The 24,080-nt window shown below is 46.4% G+C and overlaps 2 protein-coding genes and 3 non-coding genes across 7 annotated transcripts in view; 1 reads left to right on the top strand and 4 right to left on the bottom strand.

Annotated features, from left to right (window-relative positions):
- Positions 1 to 998: 998 nt before the first annotated feature.
- LOC118581413 (translation initiation factor IF-2-like) lies at positions 999 to 4,690 on the bottom strand. 2 transcript variants are annotated; one of them, XR_004944687.1, is made up of 5 exons: positions 3,582 to 3,861; positions 3,159 to 3,250; positions 1,869 to 1,922; positions 1,556 to 1,620; positions 999 to 1,233 (listed from the first exon to the last, which is right to left on the bottom strand). XR_004944687.1 is itself a non-coding variant. In XM_036183510.1 (5 exons), the coding sequence occupies exons 1-2, from the start codon at positions 4,327 to 4,329 to the stop codon at positions 3,191 to 3,193; spliced, it is 522 nt and encodes a 173-aa protein (XP_036039403.1). In that variant the 5' UTR covers positions 4,330 to 4,690; the 3' UTR covers positions 999 to 1,233; positions 1,556 to 1,620; positions 1,869 to 1,922; positions 3,159 to 3,190. The 2 variants fall into 2 exon arrangements, 1 of the variants encoding a protein (XP_036039403.1); XM_036183510.1 differs by lacking the exon at positions 3,582 to 3,861 and adding an exon at positions 3,868 to 4,690.
- Positions 1,696 to 1,785, bottom strand: LOC118583305. Its single transcript, XR_004944889.1, has one exon. It is a non-coding gene; the product is annotated as a small nucleolar SNORD12/SNORD106 (small nucleolar RNA).
- LOC118583307 lies at positions 1,991 to 2,079 on the bottom strand. The gene has a single exon (XR_004944891.1). It is a non-coding gene; the product is annotated as a small nucleolar SNORD12/SNORD106 (small nucleolar RNA).
- Positions 3,318 to 3,409, bottom strand: LOC118583306. The gene has a single exon (XR_004944890.1). It is a non-coding gene; the product is annotated as a small nucleolar SNORD12/SNORD106 (small nucleolar RNA).
- Znfx1 (zinc finger NFX1-type containing 1) overlaps positions 3,807 to 24,080 on the top strand; it is a 36,429-nt gene continuing 16,155 nt past the window's right edge. The window contains exons 1-6 of one of the 2 annotated variants that reach the window (XM_036183509.1): positions 3,807 to 4,309; positions 6,930 to 7,035; positions 10,205 to 12,010; positions 19,948 to 20,079; positions 21,738 to 21,886; positions 22,656 to 22,805. In XM_036183509.1, the coding sequence (XP_036039402.1) occupies positions 6,975 to 7,035; positions 10,205 to 12,010; positions 19,948 to 20,079; positions 21,738 to 21,886; positions 22,656 to 22,805 (2,298 nt within the window). In that variant the 5' untranslated portion in view covers positions 3,807 to 4,309; positions 6,930 to 6,974. Of the gene's footprint in view, positions 4,310 to 6,923; positions 7,036 to 10,204; positions 12,011 to 19,947; positions 20,080 to 21,737; positions 21,887 to 22,655; positions 22,806 to 24,080 lie in introns of both variants that reach the window. The other variant, XM_036183507.1, reaches the window with a different exon arrangement.

The following is a 24,080-nucleotide window of genomic DNA, read 5'->3' as shown; positions in this document are numbered from 1 at the left end:
AAAACATCCGCACTCAGATAAATGTAAAAAAACTGAGAATGTGCTCAGCCAGCAAAAAGGATAAGCCACCACACAAGCCCAAGTGTGGTCCTGACCCCTGGACCCCATTAACAGAACTCAGCATCAACTAGGGTTGTCTTCTGACCTTTAGATGCATGTCATCAATGTCAGCCTGGGCTACATAGGTTACCTAGCTTGTTTAGACCCTGGATGTGGTACCCTGAATGCAACTGTCCTGTAGATCCCAAAGCCAATCTTAATTAGACAATTTGAGGGCTGTTAAGGTTATTGTGGTTTTCCTTACTGAACAACTAAGCATCAAGGACGACCCTAGAACCACAGGGGAGGTGCTCCTGTGCCAAATAACAAAAGTAACTTATAAGAGTTTACTTCAGATCACTTTAGCTGGTCAGTGCAGCCAAAGGTCTCTTTCCCTCTTGGGGCCCAGCCTATAAACTGCCCTCCAGTGAAGCATATTATGACAAACCCAGACCAACCCACCCTAGAGACAGTGGTTCCCTCAGCCTGCTTTGTGGGTCTATCAGACCAGGGCTGAGATAGCACTGCTCTGAGCCATTTTCCTAATTAATACCTGTCCCAAGTGGAGATGCCAGCATGCTCTACTTCTATGAGCTAGTAGCAAGGGCTCAACACCGCCCTGCCTTTAATTCAAGATGTTTGATCCTAGGTAGAAATGAAAATGGGCCAAGTGAAAAACTCTGAAAGTTATATACCACCAGCCTTCAAGGCAAGCAAACTAAAGAGAAATCAATCACTAATCTGGTACTAGGCATGGATCCAGCCCACTCCAGGCAATTGCCTTCCAGTTCCAGAAGCCAGGAATAGCATGAAAGGTTAGCCACAACCAGGCTGACCTGGCAACTATTGGACCCAACTTCATGGGACCACTTTAGACAGCTAGTCACAACCTGGGAAGCATTGTGGAATGTTCAGCAGCTGCTGATCCCACCCAGGAACAGCAAATAAATGCAAACAGATACCTGATCAGACTTTTATTTCTACAGATTAAGAGGCCAAATGTTTCTGCTATTCAGTATTTCCAGTAGCAGTGCACACCACACCACACCCCAGTCTTTAAAAAAAAAAAAAAAAAAGAACAAAAAAACCTCCTGAAAAGATCATGCAAAGTCCTTGGGCCAAATATATAAAAGCCTTGTGGGATGGGGCCAGCAGGAGACAGTGCTGATCTGTGGTCTGTGTCCAGAGAAGTGCCTAAAAAGAAAAACCAAAAGGTTGATAGTCTTGTCTGATACAAATTGCATCTGGTTGAAATTCATTCTTATTTAACAGATACCAGGACAGAATTCCCAGAAACTGATTGTACACCCCACTTCAATCTCATTTACTTGAGAGCACGGTGAATTTCAGTGTCTCCAACAACTGACTGAATGCATCTTAAATGAGAATTCAAAAGGCCAAAGGAGAACTCCACTGGGAACCTTAGCAGCATGCAGAACAGCAAGATGTCCTAAGAACTGTCCACACTAGTACTAACACCTTCACAACTGGGTCAAAACCAACAACAGAATCTCACCCGTTTCAGGACACTGGAATCTCTTCAAGAGATCAGACACACTGGCATCCATGGCTCCCTCAGGCCTGTGCAAAGTAAACAGATGAAACCATTATCATAAACTAAACAGACCAAGGCCAAAACAATGAATTATTCCTGGGGCCAATGCATCAGACAAAACTGGCTATTAGTTATGAGATCAACAGGGTCGATCTGATGGGGAAAAAAGTCACGTCATCAGCTGCATCAGCCAAATAGCAACAATTCTATCTGAAAGATAAGAGCTTAGGGGCTCTATGTCCAGCAAAGGGACACATACATGGGAACCACTTACCAATCCTTTCTTACTCCGGAATTTACCCTCCATTTAATTCGGTTGTCAGCAAACCTGAGACAAAATGCAGAAAAGCATCAGCTACCTGGACCAACGTACAGAGCAGCAGCTTGTGCTGGCAAGCAGGCATGTCAGACAAACTGGCTTAGTAGAGTTGAGCTCAACATGGCCGATCTGATGGGGAAAAAATTCTGTCATCATACATGCCTGGACACTGCTGAGCCCAGTCCTAGTAGGCAGTGCTAGATCCCTCCTTTATAAAAGCCAAGTTTGTGATCGCTTTGTCCAGGAAACTTCCACCTACATAAGAATGTCCCTCAGGAAAACTGACTGTTCCCAACCCCAGCGTGAAATACTCAAGATGGTCAAGGCCCACTGACTGCCACAATAAACCCTACTCTAAGTGAACTAACTGGACTGTTTGCATGCAAGTGTTGTCCCAGACACATAGCAGTCCTGAGTGGCCTCAAATTGGTCATCTGCCTGGGCCTACCTCCTGAATGCTGTGACTCGAGGCATGTGCCACTACACTTGGCCCAGAGCAAATTCCATCTGAACAGGTTAGTTGAGAATCGTCATGGCCACAACACTTTCAAAGTGCTAGGCTGCAAATATTTGAGAAATGCTTAATAGTGCTTTAACTCTCCAATGCTAACCACAAAGATGTATACTCAAGTTATAGCGTTCTTAGAAAATGTCCTGCATATACAAAAGTCCCGATAACTTGAGACACAGGGCTCAGACATTACCTACTCACAATGGGCTGAGCCCTCCCATAGCAATCGCTAATAAAATGATCTACAGGCTTGCTTATAGGTCAATCTCATGGGAACATTCCTCCAATCTAGTTTCCTTTTCTCAGGTAACTAGCTTGACTCAAGTTGCCAAAAAACAAAACCAACCAGGACAGGAATTTAAATGCATAAGCTAAGTTTAGAACAGAGCACTGCATCCCCTGGAACTGGAGGTGCAGATATGATGGAATGGAAATGAGGCATTATAAAAGCAATCTGCTTGTTTCTCTTGAAACTGTCCATTCATGGGCTGGAGAGATACTCAGAGGTTAAGAGCACTGGCTGCTCTTCCAGAGGTCCCAGCAACCACATGGTGGCTCACAACTATCCAGAACACTACATAAAATAAATCTTTTTAAAAAGAACTGTAGATTCAGTAGTTCCCACTAATAGTAAAAGTACAGAGGCAAGACATCAAATCTTTCACTTGAATTCCTAATCAGTTAGATGCAAGGCTCTTCAAAACACGCGTTTCCTCCATTAAGCCAAATCGCACCTTAAGAGATGTTAAGACCGTAGACGTTATTCTCATCTTCCTGGAGACTCAAAGTTGACGTCTCCTCTCCCGTATTGCTTGATCATGCCAACCTGCAAAACAAAGACATCAATCGCCACCTTCCCTCGACTAGAACAAAGCAGACCACGGCCTTTGTGGGCTGGTGTATCAGAATTAACTGGCAAAGTATTTTCAGAGATCAGCATTGTCGATATGACGGGGAAAAAAGTGAAGTCATCATTTACACCAGCCAAGAGCGTTCCAGGCCCAACCAGAAGGCGTCTTTTCCAACTAAATCAACTCCCCGAAGGTCAACCCAGGGCTGGTGCTGGACAAGCCACGCCGTGAGGCTATGACCGGTTACAGCGACGACAGCATAAACTTGGTAAAAGGTGATCAGAAAATTGTGCCGTGGTAACTCACCATCTGCAAATAACTCCCGCACGGACGAGACATAACGCGTGAACAAGACATACTGCATGCACAAGACATAACGCACAAAGCGCGTCTCAGGAACGAAAGGACGAGGGAGATGGCGGACCTTCCTTATATATAAAACCAAGGGGACGCGTGCGCCTGCGCACTGGGCCGCAGGCGCGCCGCTTCCGGCCGCGGCCGCTACGCCCCCTGGGAAATAGAGTCCCCGAGCCGCCCGGCCCCAGCTCGCTTATGGTTGTCCAGCCCGCGTCTAGCCCCTCCCCGTGCTCACTGGGCCTCCGGGGCTGCTCAGCCTCCGCGCCATGTCGCGCTTGGCACGCACGAGCCGCCCGCCGCGTCCCCCCTGCTCCGGGGCCGGCCGAGACCTGCGGCCGCCCGGGCCGCAGTCAGCCCGCCCCCCGCCGCGCCCTCCCCTCAGCCGCGCCCGCGGGAGCCGCCAGTCCAGCCGCCGCCGCGGGGGCTGAGGCGACGCCGCCCTTCCGCCCGCCCCGAGGGCGGGGGCGCAGGCGAGCTCGGCCCGGCCTCTCGCTAGCGCCCGCGGCACCGCCTCCTCGTCCTGCGCGGCCTCCTCCTCCTCCGGGCCGCCCACCCGGCTCCTCGCCCCGCCCAGGGGCTGCGGGGACTGGAAACCGAAAGTGCGCGGCGCCGGGCGGGGCCGCGACCTGCCAGGGCCGAAGCTGAGCGCTATCCCGGCCGAGGACGCGCCCGAATCGGTGAGTGGCTTCTGCCCCATCCCGCACCTGCTCCTGCGGCGCCGGGATCGCCGGCGCCCCGCTCTGCCTTCGGCCAGGTGTCAGGTTAGCCCTGGAGTCCCTGTCTGCCCTGCTCAGCGCCCCTGGAGTCCCCAGAGTCCCTGTCCTCTTCCCTCAGTTCTCCTATAGCCCTCGGAGTCTCTGTCCCCTTCTGTCAGATCTCCTGTAGCCCTCGGAGTCTCTGCCTCCTTCCCTAAGTTCCTTTATAGTCCCCAGAGCCCCTGTTCCCTTCCCTCAGTTTCCCTATAGTCCCCGGGGTCTCTGCCTTCTTCCCTAAGTTCTCCTATAGCCCCCGGAGTCCCTGTCTGCTCCTTCAGCGCCCCCATCATCCCCGGAGTCCCTGTCTGCTCCCTCAGTTCTTCTATAGCCCCAGCATCCCTGTCCCCTTCCTTCAGCGGCCCCAATCACCCCCGAAGTCCCTGTCTGCTCCCTCAGCTCTCCATCATCCCCCGAGTCCCTGTCCTTTCTCCTCAGTGCACCATCAGCTCCCATCACCGCTGGAGTTGTTTTCCTCTGTCCTTACCAGCCCCAGAGCCCTCCCCCTCCTTAGCTCCACCATCACCCTCAGTCCTCAGTATTGTTATCAGCAGCCCCATCACCCCTGAATCCCTGCTCCTTCCCATCAGCTCCTCACCATCAGTCGCCAGAGTTCCTGTCTCTCTCTTCCCCCCAGCACCCAGCACCTCTTGAGCGCCTAGCACTGCCATTGCCCCCTCCCCCTCTCTGTCACCACCCTGATCACCCACACACACAGTGCCCCTTCATCTCAGCACCCTGTCAGCCCTAGGAGCCTTCTTCAGCATCCCCTCCACTCATCATCAGTGGTCTCCACTGCATCCCCACAGTCCCCATCCTGCCTGTGATCCCAGCCTCTGGAGCCTCACCACCTCCATTCCTCATCCCTATCTCTGCCCCCACTTGTGCCACAAACACCCCTGGCCTCTGGCTTCATTCCTTTGGCCTCATTCATCCAGCATCTGCAGAACACCCTGGGCTCTCCATCCCTAAGCTCTACCCCACTTCTAGAAGCCCCCAGATCTCTCCAGCTTGCTCTAAGGGATGAGTGTGTGGTGACTTCTCTGAGGACTGGAAACAGCCCAGCTGCCACCTCTTGCTCCACCTCTTTGATTGCACCCCGTAATTACCTCTCTCTAATTTTTATCCCGGCAACAGCTTAACCATTGCTGATCTCCTTCCCGCCCTCCCTGCCTCGATTCCCTCGGAAGGCTAAACAAAGCCCCCTCCTGTGTAAGGCTCCCTTTCTCGCACTTTTTTCTTCCTTTTTTTACACTCCCAAACTGCTGGCATTCTATTTTAGTGGTTTTCAAAATGAAGAAGAAGGAATTTTCTTCTCAGAAAAATTAAAAACGAACACTAACCATTGAGCCTGCAGTGTGAGAACAGGGTTTGGTAAGATGAGAAGAAAAGACACCACAGAAATATTCCCAGCGGGAAGAAAAGGGACTCTTTTTTCTGATAAGAATAAAAGCTACCTCTCATACAATGCCAAATCTATTCACAGTTTCCAACTATGAATATTTTAAAACTGTGAGGACAGTCTCAAAAATCCTTTTGCTGAGAACTGAGTCACCGCCACCCCACCCCCCTGCACCCACATGATATGCATGAGTTATATTGAGAAGTTCCCTGAAGGGGCTTCCTCTTCACGCAGCATCAGAAATTATCAAGATGGAAGAAAGGCGAGAACTGCTGACTTGTAGCTGGTCCCGAGGAAATGGCACTAATAGCTCACTTACTTTCAAGCTGTAGGGAGCAGGACCCTATAGACAGCTGGCTGTGTCATAAGAATGCCAGGTAGGAAGCCGAGTGTGGTGGTGCACGCCTTTAATGCCAGCACAAAGAGGCAGAGGCATGTGGATCTCTGTGAGTTCAAGGCCAACCTTGTCTAAAGAGGGAGTTACAGGATAGCCAAGGCTACACAGAAAAACCCTGTCTCGGGAAAAAAAAGAAAGAAAGGATGCCAGGTAGGGTGGTGGGGTACTGGGTAGTTTGTTGACACAGTGTCTCACATAATATAGTCCACATGTGCCTCAGTGGAGGAGGCTGCTTTTGAATTCCTGATCTTCCTGCTTCTAATTCTCAAGTGCTCTTAAATTCCTGCTGTACCTGCCTCCACCTCCCAGGAGCTGAGCTGAGATGGTGGGCAATCTTACTGTGGCTAGCTAGTATGTAGCTGTGAATTGACACACGTATACTCTTTTTTCCCTAACAATCATTTTGTAAGAAAGGAAACGAAACCTAAGCAATGGATTAAGTAACTTGGCTGAAAGCAAACCAAACAGTAGTTTGGGAGTTAATGACAGTCTATCCCCAAGCAGGTACAGGAGTCCAGGAATGGGCAGTTGGATCTCTTGGAATTGCCTAAATTGTGAACTTAGTTTATATCATCGTTGGAAATCCACGAGGTTGAGTGCTTGTGCCCTTGATTAAAATCTGCATTTACTATCTTACTCTTAGTTAATAAATCACTAATCTGTAAAGGCAGAAAGGCTGGCTTACAGTGTTTGGGTGTTTGCTGTGTTTGAGGGGCACTGGTAACTCTCAGCCTATGCAGTTACAGATAACCTAAGTCAGGTGAATGTGAAAGAATTCCTGGATCTCAGACATGGAAGACAGAAGACCCCATCTGGAGGCCAGGCCCAGGAATCCCCCTACCAACCACAGAGGTAAGCAGGGTTTCTACCCACTGAAAAGGAGATGCCCACCTGGAGATGGCTTATGTTTTTCAATTAAGAAGGATCTCCTTTCCAGGCAGTGGTGGCGCATACCTTTAATCTTAGCACTCAGGAGACAGAGACAGGCTGATCTCTGAGTTCAAGGCCAGCCTGGTCTACAGAGTGAATTCTAGGACAGGCAGGGCTACACAGAGAAACCCTGTCTTCAAAAACCAAAAAAACAGAAAAAGACCTTAGCTGCAGCATGAATGACATGAAAAACAGCCTACATAGGAGAGCTGGGAATGGGAACTGATGGGAGGAGGCCTGTCATTCCTGCAGATGGAGGCAAAATGATTGAGAATTTGAGGCCAGCTGAACAGTGACATAAAGGCCACCGGGAGTCCCATAGTGCAACTTTTTCTCAGAAACCAGGATTGAGGAGTGTAGCTCATGGTGGAGTGCTTGCCTTAACTCCTACTGTGCAGAGTGCACTTGTTTGGTCCCTGGCACTGTGAGGATGAGAAAAGTGACTGGATGGGAAAATCAAAATGATTCCTGGTTTGCAGCAGGGCTATCCAATAGAAACTTGGGACAGCTAAAAACTACCTTGTAATAGCATCATTAAGGAATTTAAAAGATAACCAGTAACATTTATTTTTATGACATTTATTTGTGTGTGTGTGTGTGTGTGTGTGTGTGTGTGCACGCCCCTATGGAAATCAGAAGATATCTCAAGAGTTAAGTTTTTTTCCTTCTACTGTGTGGGTCTTGAGGACTAAACTCAGATTTTCAGGGTTGGTAGCAAGTGCCCTTATCTAAGGAGCCATCTCACTGACCTTGAAAAATTTTTTTAATTTAATGCTAACTTAATAAAATGTAGTGCTCTAATTCATCAAATCCACAATATTAACATTTTATGATATACATGAGCCAAAACATTCATATACATAAAATAATAATGTATTTTTAAAAATTTAGAGGTCAGCTTGGGGTACAGGGTTAGACCCTGTCTCAAGAAGAAAAAGAAAAACAAGGATCTGGCCAGATGTGGTGGCATACCTCTTTAATCTCAGGAGCAGGGAGATAGAGGCAGCAAATTGTGTGAGTTTTAAGCCAGTCTTGTCTATATAGTGAATTCCAGGCCAGGCAGGATTACACAGTGAGACCCTGTATCAAAACAACACAACACAACAACAACAACAAAATACCTAAGTGTATTTGCATCTGATGTGAGGTGGTCCATCTTCTTAAGTAGTACGTGTATTTGTACCTTTCCTAGCTTATTGTCAAATTGTGCAGAGCCAATGTTTTGTAAATCTCTACACCACTCTGCTAAGGTCAATCAGAACTGGAGTCAGTCTTAGAGGGAAGGAAAGTGGCTGTAAGTGTGCCTAGTTAGGGCAGCCCACTGCACAGGGTGCTGGCTCCCAGGGTGCTGTGGGGCACCATTCTCCCCTCAGGCTTCCTCTGTGAGGAGGGCAACAGATGGGGTGGGGGGGCTGTGGCTGATAGCACATGGCTGGAGTTTCTCTTTCCAGTTTCCCAAATCAAAGTTTAAGTTTCCTTTTCCTTGTGAGGAAACTGGATATTGCATGCTTCATTTTCTCCACAATCTGTCAGTTAGCCACAAAAATAAGACTAAAAACATGTTGGAAGAGGAAGTGCTGCCTTCCTCTGTCCCATTCAAGTTGCATTTCCTGTTGCTGGGCAAAGGTCAGGTAGTATTTCCTTCACAGTTTTATTCCACTTGTTCAGAGTGACCGCAGAAATCACAGGATAGTCCTAAGAATAGCACCAAGCATTTTATAATTTTTAATTGTGTTAAAATAAATTCCCCATGTTTATGTCTACATGAAACATGGAGGTACACATTGGCAATATTCACCTGACATTTTAAAATTACTTTTATTTATTTTTAGATATATTTATTTTTATGTACATTGGTGTTTTGCCTGCATGTATGTCTATGTGACGGTGCCAGATCCTCTAGAACTGGAGTTACAGACAGTTCTGAGCTGCCATATGGGTGCTGGGAATTGAACTGAGGTCCTCAGGAAGAGCAGCCAGTACTCTTAACCACTGAGCCATCATTCCAGACCTTACCTGACATTGTATAAACACATTATCTATAGCAGCCAGATGCTGAGAACCCAAGAAATTACACAAGGTTCTACAGTGAGGAAGTGGTCAAGCTCTGACTGTTGTGTTCTGACTTGTTTTGTACTGGCCGGAGACTAGAACCCTCTGAAAGTTAGGCCTCATCTGAGGCACAAAATAAGATACTTCAGGTGTTCACTCTCTAACAGGTACCAGGCACTTGGCAGGGCTCTTTCAGTTTCTCTTGTTTCTTTCAAGAAAATAGTATTCTCATAATCTATACAGCAATAGCAATCATCTTTTCTTGTAGCATTAGGATAGAACTCAGGGCTTCATGCATTTAAGGCAAGTGCACTACCATTGCCTGTATTCCACAGCCCCCACCAGAGTCTTGCTGTGTAGCTCAAACTAGCTTCTAAGAAACAATGTTGTCCAAGTTGACCTTGAACTCATGATCCTCCTGCCTTAGTCTCTGGAAATAACAGATATGAGCCACCACACCTGTAGCTCTGTAGTTCTTTTATTTATTACACAATTTGACAAGAAACTTAAAAGAAAAAAGATTAAGCTGGGTGTAGTGGTGCACAACTTTAATGCCAGGACTTGGGAGGCAAGAGTCAGGTGGATCTTTGTGAGTTTGAGGCCAGCCTGGTCTGTATAGTGAATTCCAGAACAGCCAGGGCTACATAGTGAGTTCCTGTCTCAGAAAATAACAGCAAAGACTTTTAATATTTTTTAATTCTATACACACAGAGTCTGTCCATCTCTCTGTCTGACTATATTATGTGTAGCTATCTGCAGGTGCTTTCAGAAGCCAGAGGCATTGAATTCCCCTGGAGCTGGAGTTACAGCAGTTTTGTACCTCATTGTGGGTGCTGGGAACTGAACTTGGGAAGAACAATGTGTGCTCTTAACCACTGAACCATCCCTCTATCAGCCCTTGCCAAGAAACTTTCTAAATCTCTCCAAGCAAAATCTGAACTGCTTGTTTGTTTTGGAGGATGAAAGTATGTTCTTACTGTCTTACTGGACTTCCTCACTCCTTGACTTTGTGCTTACCCAATATCTCCATTGTGTTTAGGTCCTGTAGATGGAGAAGTACCACCAAGAGCTAGAAATCAAACTGGTAACCCAGCAGCCAGTGCACTCCGAGGTGGAACCAACTATGCTGGAAGGCATCCTAGGGCCAGCAACCATCCTGTTCCTTTCCGGCAGAGGGAAGAGAGATTTAGGGCTATGGGCAGGAACCCACATCAGGGAAGAAGAAACCAGGAGGGGTATACCAGTGATGAAGCTAGAGACCAGAGACAAAGCCAGAGTGATACCAGGAGGAGAAATGACAACCAGGAGGGTAGGAGCCACAGACCACCGTGGTCCAGCGACAACTTCCAGCAGTGGCGGGCCCCACACCAGAAGCCAGCAGAGCAGCCACAGCAGACGAAGAGACTGGGCTACAAGTTTCTGGAGAGTCTCCTGCAGAAAGAGCCCTCTGAGGTGGCCATCACACTTGCCACAAGTGTAGGGCTCAGGGAGCTGCTCTCTCATTCTTCCATGAAACCCAGCTTCCTTCAGCTGATCTGCCAAGTTCTCCGGAAGGCCTGCAGCTCCAGAATAGACCGTCAGAGCATCCTGCATGTGTTGGGCATCTTGAACAACTCTAAGTTCCTCAGAGTCTGCCTGCCGGCTTATGTGGTGGGAATGATTACTGAGCCCGTCCCTGACATTCGAAACCAGTATCCAGAACACATAAGCAATATCATCTCCCTCCTCCAGGACCTTGTCAGCGTATTCCCTGCCAGCTCTGTGCACGAAACTTCCATGCTCATCTCTCTCCTGCCAGCTTCTCTTAATGCTTTGAGGGCCTCTGGGGTTGACATAGAAGAGGAGACAGAGAAGAATCTGGAAAAGGTACAGACCATCATTGAACATCTGCAGGAAAAGAGGCGAGAGGGCACTTTGAGAGTAGACACCTATACTCTAGTGCACTCTGAGGCAGAAGGCCAGGTGGAGAACTACCGGGCCATACCCATATACCCCACCTACAATGAGGTGCACTTGGATGAGAGACCCTTCCTTCGCCCCAACATCATTTCCGGGAAATACGAGAGCACTGCTGTCTACCTAGACACTCACTTCCGCCTCCTTCGAGAGGACTTTGTCAGGCCCCTTCGAGAAGGCATTTTGGAGCTTCTACAAAGCTTTGAGGACCAGTGTCTGAGGAAGAGGAAGTTTGATGACATCCGGATCTACTTTGATGCCAGGATTATTACCCCCATGTGCTCAGCATCAGGCATTGTGTATAAAGTGCAGTTTGACACAAAACCACTGAAGTTTGTTCGTTGGCAGAATTCCAAGCGGCTGCTGTATGGGTCATTGGTATGCATGTCTAAAGACAACTTTGAGACGTTTCTTTTTGCCACTGTTTCAAACCGGGAGCACGAAGATCTCTGCCGAGGGATTGTCCAGCTGTGTTTCAATGAGCAGAGCCAGCAGCTTCTTGCAGATGTCCAGCCCTCGGACTCTTTCCTCATGGTGGAGACAACAGCCTACTTTGAGGCTTACAGACACGTCCTAGAAGGACTTCAGGAGATCCAGGAGGAAGATGTCCCCTTCCAGAGGAACATTGTGGAGTGTGACTCCCATGTAAAGGAACCAAGGTACTTACTAATGGGTGGCCGATATGATTTAACCCCCCTAATAGAGAACCGTTCAGCCATTGGAAAGTGTCTGAGGGGTGCCGAGGTCTTGCGGCGTTCTAGAATTAACGTCTTGGACTTCAGCCAGTGGCCCTCAAAAGAGTCCTTGAAGCTTGATGACTCCCAGATGGAAGCCTTACAGTTTGCTCTCACAAGGGAGTTGGCCATCATTCAAGGACCTCCTGGAACAGGTAAGACTCTCAGTTCGGGCAAGGGAGATTTTGCTCTAGGTTTCTAGAATGCCTCATTTAGAAATTTTCCCTGAAGTACAATGACTATGGTCCATGATGTAGCCACTCACAGTGGTTCCCAGTAGAGACCACAGGCAAGTACAGTGATGGGTCAAACTCTGCAGATCACAGGAAGGCTGCTGGGGGCAAAGAGAGGTGCATCTTCTCTTCCAAAGGTTTGTCGGCTTTATGCTGTTTTAAATTAAGTACTTTTGAATAGGTAATCATAACATGATGTGCCAAGCATCATTTGAGCTGCTTTACATATGTTAGCTCATTGTATCATCACCACAGCCTTATTGGGTAAGTAAAATCAACTCACAAATGGAAAAACTAAGTCAAACAAAGGTTAAACTACCTTTAACTTAAGAGGTAGGGTGTTTTGAAGCTCACACAGGTGAGCAGACCTGGAACTGGGACTTGAACTTGGGCAGCCTGCATGGAGAGTCCTCTCTCTGGTGCACTCACATATGACTCCCCACATGCATTCTCTTTTAAACTTATTTTTTCTCGTGCATTGGTTTGCACATATGTCGGGTTGTAGTTGAGGGTTGTAGTTGGAGATCTTCTCTCCAGGTGCCACCAAGCCCCCGTGGTCCCACAACCCACGTATAAAATAATCACTCAGACGCTTATATTACTTATAAACTGTATGGCCGTGGCAGGCTTCTTGTTATCTGCTTCTTTTTCTTAAATTAGCCCATTTCTGTTAGTCTATAAGTTGCCATGTGGCTCGTGGCTTACCAGTACCTTACATCTTTTTTGTCATGGTGGTGGCTGGCAGTGCCCCAGCCTTCACTTCCCAGCATTCTCCTCCCCCTTGTCCTGCCTACCCCTATCCTGCCTGCCTGGCCACTGGCCAGTCAGCACTTTATTTATTTTAACCCATCAGAGCAACGCATTTGACATACAGACCATCCCACAGCAGAGGGTGTTGGATACACTGGAACTAGAGTTACAGAGAGCTGTGAGCCGTCATGTGGACGCTGGGGCTTGAACCCAGGTCCTCTGGAAGAGCAGTCAGTGTACTTAACCACTGAGCCATCCCCCCAGCTCTCCTACATGCACTCTCATTCTGCTCTGGTGTAGTAGCTGTGGTTAGCCGTGCATTTGACCTGTATCTGCAGTCCTGTGTTTACGTGTACATTTTTATCTAACAACAAACATAAGACCATGCTTGTAAGGGCTGGGGATTTAGCTCAGTGGTAGAGCGCTTGCCTTGCAAGCACAAGGCCCTGGGTTCGATCCTTAGCTCCAAAAAAAAAAAAAAAAAAAAAAAAAAGACCATGCTTGTGTACATTGACTTACATATAACATTCTTTGAGCATATTTATGCTACTGGTTATGCAAAGACTGCTAAATTGACATCCCAAAAACATGTGCAAAACTAGCCAAGGAAGCAGAAACAGGTTTTTAAAGTAGTAATGAAGAAAGGACAATTCATGATTTAAAAAAAAATGAGGCCAGGCATGATAGCTCACAACTTTAATCCCAGCACTCAGAAGGCAGAAACAGGTGATCTCTGCGAGTTCAATCTCTGTGAACCTGTTCTACATAGTGAGTTCCCGGACAGCCAGGGCTATTTCCAAAATAAAACAAAACAAACAAACAAAAAGTTCATGAAGTGAGCCTTGTACTCCCAGCATTTGGGAGGTAAAAGCAAGAGAGAGGATCAGGATTTTATGGTTTTTCTGTCACTACAAGTTTCAAGGCCAGCTGGAGCTACATCCCCGCCCCCAAAACAGAAAATTCATGAAGCAGAATAGAAGGTTGTTTGTTTGTTTGTCTCTTTCTTTCTTTTTTGGTTTTTCAAGACAGGGTTTCTCTGTGTAGCCCTGGCTGTCCTGCAGGCTGGCCTCAAACTCAGACATCCACCTGCCTCTGCCTCCTGAGTGCTGGGATTAAGGCCCAGCAGAAAGTTGTTTTTCTAATAAGAAATGCTGCTATGATGAAAGCATGTGCAGAAGGAAGAGGCGGGCAGGGGAGGTGTTCTTCTTTGAGCACTTCCTTTCCGGTGTGGGTTCTGGGTGGTGTCAGTCTTTTCAGGCCAAGCTACATGATACCAAGTTTTGTTCATCTGAGATGTTAAGTTTTTGGCTCATTAATTTTACTTTTAAGAAATAACAGTTCACATTTTTAAAAGTCCCTGCCTCACACCACCCCAGTCCCTTCCTTAAGCAAGTTTTCCTATGTACCCTTCCAGGGACTATCCTAGGAGTCTTCCCACACAGCCTTGCACTTGGGGGTAGCTCTCCTGCTATACCACTATTCAGCAATCACTTTGTTCCTGTTATCAGGAGATGTTTCCCTATTACTGTATGAGTTGCATCAGCAGATCGTGATCTGTTTGACAAGTTCCCACTCTGTGTCCAGAAAAGACATCTATAGCTGTATCAAGAATAATACCCATTTGTAATCTTATTTATTTTTTTGTTGTTCTTTGGTTTTTGTCATTTAAGACAGAAATTCATTATATTGCCTTGATTGGCTTGGAACTCACAATGTAGACCAAGCTGGCCTCAGACTCACAGAGATCCACCTGCTTCTGCTTTCAGGGTGTTGGAATTAAAAGCATGTGCCACCATGCCTGGCTAAGAATTTTATAAATGTGTTTGAGTGTTTTGCTTGCATTTAAATGTATCATATGCCTACAGAGGCCAAAAGAGGGCATTAGATCCTTTGAAACTGGAGTTACAGATGGTGGTGCCTGGCCTCTGAGGTCAACTGCACATTCATATAATGCCTGTACACAGACACATAAATAAATATAAACCTTTAGAAATGAATAAAAGGGCTAGAGAGATGGCTCAGTGGTTAAGTTAAGGTTAACTGCTCTTCCAGAGGTCCTGAGTTCAATTCCCAGCAACCACATGGTGGCTTACACCCACTTGTAATGAGATCTGGTGCCCTCTTCTGGCCTGCAGAGACACATGCAGGCAGAATACTGTATACATAATAAATAAATTTTTTGTTTGTTTTGTTTTTTGTTTTTCGAGGCAGGGTTTCTCTGTAGCTTTTGGAGCCTGTCCTGGACTAGCTCTGTAGACCAAGCTGGCCTTGAACTCACAGAGATCCACCTGCCTCTGCCTCCCAAGTGCTGGGATTACAGGGGTGCACCACCACCGTCCAGCCATAAATAAATAAATCTTTAAAACAAAAAAAAATGAGCTCTGGATGTTGCCAACAAAATTGGGATCATCTAAACTGAGTCCAGCTGGCTAATTCTAAATATACTTTTTCACCAAAAAATAAAAAAATAAAAAATAAATAAAATAAAAGATCTGGGCAGTGGTTGTATGTGCCTTTAATCACTACACTCGGGAGGCAGAGGCAGATGGATCTCTGTGAGTTCTAGGCCAGCCTGGTCTACAAAGCAAATTCCAGGACAGCTAGAACTGTTACACAGAAACCCTGTCTTGGGGAGGGGGGGATGAATAAAATAATTTTTTTTAAGAAAAGCTAAGCATGGTGGCACATGCTTTTAATCCCAGCACTTGGAAAACAAAGGCAGGTAACTCCCTTTGAGTTCAAGGCCAGTTAAGACTATATAATGAGACTCTGTCTCAAAAAGGGCTGTGGGGGAAGAGAAATAAGTCATAACAGAAGTAGTGACTTACAGCTGTAAATCTTAGCACTCAGGAAGCTGAGGTAAAAGATGCCTAGAGCTTGAGGTGAGCCTGGCTATGTGATGAACTCTCATCCTGCTTAGGCTATTGAGCAAAACCCTGTCTTAAAAAACAAAAAGATGGGGGCTGGAGAGATGTCTCAGAGGTTAAGAGCACTGACTGCTCTTCCAGAGGTCCTGAGTTCAATTCCCAGCAACCACATGGTGGTTCACAACCATCTGTAATGAGATCTGGTGCCCTCTTCTGGCCTGCAGGCATACATGCAAATAGAACACTGTAAACATAATAAATAAATAAATCTTAAAAAAAAAAAAAAAAAGATGGAGAGGCAGAAGCAGGAGGATTGCTACAAGTCTAAAGCCAGCCTTCTTTACAGTGAGTCCAGGCCAGGCAGGGCTACACACCACGACCCATCTCAACTGCAAGCCCCCACAGGAAGAAAAACAGAACTAAAATTGGCCCAGGAAGCCCATGCTGGGGAAAGTGATGGAATGGTGGTAGTGATGCACACCTTTGAGTACTTGAGAAGCAGAGGCTGGAGGATCTCTGTGAGTCCAAGGCCAGCCTGGTCATCGTCACTGAGTGAGACCACTTGAGCTCCACTTTAGTAATCGTTTCAGACCTCGAGAACATACCAACTCGCCTCAGACACACAGAGGGAGCTGTTTGGGAGTGCAAAATCCCCAAAAGTATCTCCTGTGAAAGGAAGGAAGGAAGCATGGAGGGAAGTGTTAAATACTGAATTTCCAAGAGCCTCCCTCCTGCTGATGTCTCCCTATCTGTCACAAGCCTGCAGAGAGCCAGGACTTAACTTGTCTGCCCAGCCTCAGCAACACCATTCCCTACTTCAAGTCCTTTTCTGCCTCACACATCTCTGCTGTCCACTTATCTAAGCTCTCCTGCTGGGAGGAAGACGCTAGAGTTCATTCACTGATAAGATTGGGCGGCCTGCCTGCCCACACAGGCACCTGTTTCTCTGTCTGTCTTCCCTAGAAAGGGCTACCCCGCCTCATTGTGAGTCCAGAATCCACCATGGTTTTCTGGTTTCTCCTTGGCCACACTTAGGATTTTACAGTGGTTTATGTGGTCATTATCTTTTTCCTCCATTAATTAGCGTGGAAGGCCAAGGAAGATAGGAGTCCTGTTTCTCTCCCTTGATGTCATGTCTCTTGGGTCCCATGTCTGCAAAGTACCGTGTACATACTAGTTAAAGAAAACAAAAGAAGACTCGGGGTGGGAGAGATGGCTCAGAGGTTAAGAGCACTGGCTGTTCTTCAGAGGTACTAAGTTCAATTCCCAGTAACCTCATGGTGGCTCACAACCATCTACAATCTACTTCAGCCTGACACAGTGTAGAACTTTAGACGTAATTTATGGCCAATTGCTAATAACTTTATTGGGTCAAATGAAGTATTTGGGGTTTTCCCCTTTTCACAGACCCAGTGTACCACAGTCTACAAAAAGCATATGTAAAGAATTTGCCACAGGGGCTAGAGAGATGGCTTGGTGGTTAAGAGCACTGACTGCTCTTCCAGAGGACCCTGGTTTGATTCCCAGCACCACATGGCAGCTCACAATTGTCTGTAACTCCAGTCCCAGGGGATCTGACACCTTCATACAGAAATATATACAGGCAAAACATCAATGTGCGCGCGCGCACGCGCGCACACACACACACACACACACACACACACACACACACACACACACAAAAGCAGAAGTTGCCACATAATAGCCAAGCATAGTGACACACATCTGTATCCCAGTAGGGCCAGGAGCAGATAGATCTCTGAGTTTAAGCCAGCCTGGTCTACATAGTAAGTTCCAAGCCAGTGAGGGCTATATGGTGAGATCCTGACACATACAATTGGGAACAATATGGATGCCATCAGTCAGTAGGTGCCTGGGTTGGCAGTATATTCCTCTGATCTCTGTACTTAGGGCCCAGTGGCAGGAAGATCAGTTCAGAGCCAGCCTCAGCCATATAGTAAGCCACGAGACTGTGTCTGTAAAAAAAGAAAGTAAGGGGCTGGAGAGATGGCTCAGAGGTTAAGAGCACTGACTGCTCTTCCAGAGGTCCTGAGTTCAATTCCCAGCAACCACATGGTGGCTCACAACCATCTGTAATGAGATCTGGTGCCCTCTTCTGGCCTGCAGGGACACATGCAGACAGAACATTGTATACATAATAAATAAATAAATCTTAAAAAATAGAAAAGGAAAAGGAAAAAAGGGAGCTGGCTAACAATTCTTAAAAGGCAGGTGGTATATGTCTCTACTTATTATTGACAGGAAACTATCTCCAAGACACATTAATGAAAAAAGTAAACACTGAAAAGAGTTTGTTGCTATTTGTATCTTTTTTAAAAAGGAAAAAAAGGGGCTGGAGAGAGAGCTCAATGGTTAAGAGCACTGATTGTTCTTCCAGTGGACCTGAGTTCAATTCCCAGTACCCACATGGTGGCTCAGAACCATCTATAATGGGACATGATGCCCTCTTCTGTCATACAGATGTATAGGAAGACAGAGCACTCATATACATACATAAATAAATCTTAAGAAAAAAAAGAAGAAAGAGAAAGGGAAAAAAAAGAGGCCCCTGGAGAGGAGCACTGTCTGTATATGGGCTTAAGGACACTGTCTGGATAGTCACACAGGAATCTTAACATGAATTTCTCCAATAAGACCATGTGGCTCCAATACTCTCCCGAGTGCTGGGATTAAAGGCATGTGCCACCACCGCCCGGCTAACAAATGGATTTTTAAAAATATTTTTTATGAGCCAGTATATACCTACTGTAGTTCAGCTACTTGGGAGACTGAGACAGAAAAGCTTTTGAGACTGGCATTCTGTGATGACAGGGAGGCAGTCTGGTCCAGCTAAAGCAGGAAGATGAGGTGGCAGCTGTTATCTATACAGCCCCATCTTGTAAGTCAGTGAAGTGTGCAGCACACACCAAGACTGCTGTGAGGAGAGGCCGTGGGAGGGGAAGACCTGGTCTGGAGTCAGTGTGGAGACAAACAAACCAGGGCTTCTTGGAGCATGAGTGGCCCTGAGTGTCCTGTATGTTGTCTAACTGAAATATAGCCACTTGTGCCTTCTGTCTCCATTATCAGAGTTCAAAGTGAAAGAAATCCCCATCAGAATTTTTCATCTAGGCTGGGCGTGGAATTAATTCAGGTAGGTTGCATGCATGGCTGGCATGCAAGAAGCCAGCACCAAATGACCAAGAGGTAGTGGTTTGGATCTGTAATCCTAGCTCTTGAAGGGTAGAGGCAGAAGGACCAGAGATTCAAGGTCATCTTCTGTTACTTAGTGAGTTCCAGGCTAGCCTGGGCTACGTGAGGCCTGTCTCAAAAAAACAAAAACAGCAAAAAAACAAAACAACAACAACAACCAAAAAAAAAACACCACACAAGGGGGCTGGAGAAATGGCTCAAAGGTTAAGAGCACTGGCTGCTCTTTTAGAGGACCTAAGTTCAATTCCCAGCAACCACATGGTGGCTCACAACCATCTATAATGAGATCTGGTGCCCTCTTCTGGCCTGCAGGCAGAATACTGTATAATAAATAAATAAATAAATAAATAAATAAATAAATAAATAAATAAATAAACAAACAAACAAACCTTAAAAAAAAAACCCACAAGTTTTTGTTTTTCTTTTTTTCATCTAGCTTTTATGCATTATAAAAGTCTCTTTTTGTCTTCCAGTTCATTCTTGTGAAAGAAGGAGGAATAATTTTTTTTATAAGACAGTCTCACTATGTAATCCAGGCTGACATTGAATTCACAGCAATCTTCCTGCCTCTACCTTCCAAGTGTTGGGATTATAGGTCTGTGCCAACACATATGGCTAGTGAGAATATTTTTAAGCAGATAGGGGACTGTTATTTGAAATTCTGTGTCTGTCTTTTCTCCATGTAAGCAAATTTCAGATGATGATGATGATGATGATGATGATGATGATATTTATTTATTTATTTATTTATTTGTTTGTTTATTTTGGTTTTTCGAGACAGGGTTTCCCTGTGTAGCTTTGGTGCCTTTCCTGGAACTCACTCTGTATCCCAGACCTGCCTCAAACTCACAGAGATCCTCCTGCCTCTGCCTCCTGAGTACTGGGATTAAAGGCGTGTGCCACTACCGCCCAGCAGATGAATATGTTTAATAAAGATTTGAAATACACAGTTGTTCACCTTTTAAGTTAATTAATAAAAATATTAAACTGAAAAAATCTACATTTGTAATTTGTCTTTTCCTTATTTTCTAGGCAAAACTTACGTGGGTCTAAAAATTGTTCAAGCCCTTCTGACCAACGAGCCTGTTTGGCAAATTAGTGCTCAGAAGTTCCCCATCTTGGTCGTATGTTATACTAATCATGCTTTGGACCAGTTTCTAGAAGGTAATAAATGTCTCCCGGCAAAATTGTTTTCTACTGGGGCTAGAGATATAGACCAGAGGTACATCACAAGGCCCTGGCCTCCATCTTCAGCACCACAAATACACAGATAGGCGCGTGCACGCACACACAAAATGTCAACAACTTCAGTGGCTTTCTTGTCTTTGTCCACAGTCCTTACTTACCCTGGCACGTAAAGCTGACTATCTTCCCCACTCTTCCGTGAGCTCTCTTTCTGCTTCCCAACGCTAGGGGCACCAGTCACCTTCAGTCCTTTAGTTCCTCTCCCTTGGCTATCCCCTTTGCCCTCCCCACCTCAGCTCAGTACTTGTAGCCCAGCTTGCACCAACTCACCTGTCAAGCCTTGCATGTCTTTGCCCCATTGCCCCCAAGTTGTACCCCTTTCTCCGTTTTCTTTTCCTTTCCTTTTTAAATTTTGACTTTTTAGAGATTAGTTTATTATTTTTATGTATGTGTTTGGGTGTTTGGCTGCATGTATGTCTGTGCACCACATACATGTCTAGTGCTGTCAGGGACTGAAGAGGGTGTCCAGTACCCTGACACTGGAGCTACAGCTGGTTGTGAGCTGCTGTGCTGGTGCTGAAAATCAAAGCAGGTCCGGAGCAACTAATGATCCTAACTGATGAGACATCTTTTTTTGTCTGTGCTATGGGCTATGAACATTAAAGGATGGAAAGATTCTTACTGTATTTACACAACATATTAATCACTCAAAAAATACTCATTAGGGGCTGGAGAAATGGCAGAGTGGTTAAGAGTACCTGGTGCTCTTCTGAAGGACCTGAGTTCAGTTCCCAGCACCCACATTGAACACCTTTTAGTCTACCTGTGACACCAACTCCAGGGAATTAGACACCCTCTTTTGTCCTCCATGGGCCCCTGGCAACACAGTCATATATACTAAAATAAGTCTTCTTAGTGCTGTTGACCCCAATGAATAAGTAAGTGTGCACTCTTCCTTTTGTGGAAACACTACTGTGTTTTTTCCACCTACATAAGCCCCTGGAGACTGCCCAGCAGTCAGCCCAGGTCCTCTCTATGTACTTACAGCAGCAGGTCCTGTTAGAGCTATGGATGTTGGAGTAAGTGGGTTAATGAGCCAGGATGTAAGACAGGAAAGTCGATCTAAAGCTGAGTCTCCATCGTATAAGCAGCCATCCCATGGGTGGATGGGCCCCATGTCTTGGCTTTTTGCTTCTGCTGGGATGTGCTAGGAGCTGCAGAGATGGGCTTTTACTTATCCAGACTGTAACCACACAGGGGCATTGCTACTGTCTCTAGTTCTTACACAGACCAGCCACCAGTTCAGTGCCTTGCTGTCTGCTTGGGCTCTACAGCATTAAGTGTTGAGCCAAGAGCTCTCCCTCTCTTTTCTTAAGTCCACAGCCTTTCTCTGTTGCTCTGTTGTTTGTTGTTTGTTTGTTCGAGCCTTGGCCTTGCTCTTAAGCACTACGCTTTTCTTCTTGGCAGCCTACATTTTATTTGTAGCCTTCTCACACAAAATGGGGTCAACATCGTACAAGCACAACTTTGTTCCCTAAGGGAGCAATTGAGATAAGATCCTCCACACACATTACTCTCGTCTGAACAAAATCAACCTCGCTCTTCTCAGCCCTGCAATACCGCATGTTGCTTCACAGGCATTTACAGGTGTCAGAAGCCCAGCATTGTGCGAGTGGGCGGAAGGAGCAGCAGTGAGGTCCTGAAGCAGTTCACCCTGAGGGAGCTGAGGAACAAGCGGGAGTTCCGCCGCACCCTCCCCATGCACCTGCGAAGGGCCTACATGAGTGTAAGTCCCAGCACTGGGGTAGGTGAGGGCCTCAAGCGACCCACCTGACATAGCGGCCTCTGTCTGGCAGACTTCTCAACCCTCTGAAGGACCCGGAGGGTGGAAAAGCCCCTCTCTTACCCCGCCAGGCCTTCAGTTTGCTTCCCCAGACCACCCCCACTATAGCCTCCTGTGAAGTGTCTATTTGTCAGGACAGGCTTTCTCCATGTAGTCCTGGCTGTCCTGGAACTCACTGTGGACCAGGCTGTCCTCAAATGCAGAGATCCACCTGTCTCTGCCTCCAGAATGCTGGGATTAAAGGCCTGTGCCATCATGCCCAGCTTGGGAAGTGTCTTTTTATCTGAGCAGGGTGCCCAATCAAAATCATAACTGGGTACAGTAGCACAGACATTTATTCCCAGCTATTAGGGAAACTGAGGCAAATCAGAAGTTTCTGACCAGCCTGGGCAATGTAGCAAAAACCTGTCTGTTAAACAAGTGCAGAAAAAAAATCCCAGGTCCTGTTATCAAGGAGGCTTGAGGTCTGAGCCAGAGCACCTCAGACCTGTTTTCCACTGTGTCCTCTGCTTGCCTTCCTTACTGCCTCGTCAGCCATTGAACATTAGTCCATGGGTTTCAGGACCACATGATGTACGTGAGAAACTGGTTTGTTGACTGGTGTTTATTTATTACTTATTCCTGCTTTTCCTTTCTTGACTTTCTCTCAGGGGAGAGGCTAGCTTTGGTAGAGAATGTCTCTTCATTGCCTCTTTCTTTCTGTTCTTGGCAGATTGTGACAGAGATGAAGGAGTCAGAGCAAGAAGTTCAGGTAGGGGCCAAGACCCTGGAGTGCACTATGCGTGGTGTCCTTCGGGAACAACACCTGGAGAAGTATATCTCACCACATCACTGGGACAGCCTCGTGAATGGACCTGTGCAGGTAGGGCTGCTAGGAGGATGCCCAGCACATGGAGGCAGCTCCCACAGAAGCCATAGCTGAGAGCCTTTTTTAGCTGTAGGTCTGATGCTGCTGGTGTAGAGTTTCTTATGATGTGAAGCCACCCAACATAGTGAGTGCTGAGGATGCACCTTAAAATGCTGGCTTCAGCCGGGCACTCACGCCTGTAATCCCAGCACTCAGGAGGCAGAGCCAGGCGGATCTCTGTGAGTTTGAGGCCAGCCTGGTCTACAGAGTGAGATCCAGGAAGGCACAAAGCTACACAGCAAAACCCTGTCTTGAAAGAAAAGGAGAAAAACAAACAAACAAAAAAACTGTCTCCCAAAACAACAGAAATGAAAGTTTTTTACTGATCAACTTTATTGTTAGAGGATTACTATTTGGACAAACAAGTTAATATATGTAAACCTCAGAACTCAAGTGTTTGTGGAGTTTCTGTTTGAGACTGTTTTGTTTGTTTGAGATAGGGTCTCAATCTGTAGACCAGGCTGATCTCAAACTCACAGAGATCCAACTACCTCTGTGTCTCAAGTTCTGTGGTTAAAGGCATGCTTTGTTTTTGTTTAATTTAATTTTGTGTGTGTGTGTGTTTTACCTGCATATATGTCTATGCACCATTTTTGTGCCTGGTGCCCTCAGAGACAAGAAGGCGGCACTATCCCCTAGAACTGGAGTTAGAAACAGTTGTGGGCACCATGTGGATGTTGGCAATTGAACTCAGGTCCCCTGGAAAATCTACCAGTGCTCTTAACTGCTGAGCTGTCTCTCCAGCCCATTTGCTTGTTTTTTGAGACAGTCTCATATATCCCAGGTTGTGTTATTTATTAAGTGGTGCTGTTTACCATGCGAGAAAAGCCATGATGTAAAACAAAACCCACTATAGGAGTTTATGAAGGGAAGGGAATAGAAGGGGTGTGCATAGGCCTATGGAATGACCATGCAGGAAGAGGGGGGAGGAGTAGGTGGAACCCACATTTATAGGTTCTTCCCCATACATGCACATATGGGCTTATATAGCTATACCATGTGTGCGCATAGATTACTTGATCACACTGCAAGCAAATTACATGATCACACAGCGCACAGATTATGTAGGACGTAAGGCCCTAGGTTGATTAAGCATCTGGCCTGGCTATGGGACAGCACACTCTCACTCATGTAACTGGGGGAGTGGTAGGATTTCTAACAGGTTGGCCTTGCATTTATTATGTAATCTATGACCATGAGGACCTGGAGCTCCTAATCCTCCTGTCCTCA

The sequence above is a fragment of the Onychomys torridus genome, chromosome 4, assembly GCF_903995425.1.
Source record: "Onychomys torridus chromosome 4, mOncTor1.1, whole genome shotgun sequence".
NCBI classification, from domain to species: domain Eukaryota; kingdom Metazoa; phylum Chordata; class Mammalia; order Rodentia; family Cricetidae; genus Onychomys; species Onychomys torridus.
Note: the sequence above shows the minus strand (reverse complement) of the source record. Positions and strands in the feature narration are given on the sequence as shown.

What these genes read in the sequence shown, in the direction of transcription:
- LOC118581413 (XM_036183510.1), bottom strand. Translation starts at nt 4,329, where the DNA reads ATGGGGCAGAAGCCACTCACCGATTCGGGCGCGTCCTCGGCCGGGATA. An exon ending in TGAGCAGCCCCGGAGGCCCA is followed by an intron (nt 3,251 to 3,867) that starts GTGAGCACGGGG and finishes TTTGTTTTGCAG; the next exon opens with GTTGGCATGATCAAGCAATA.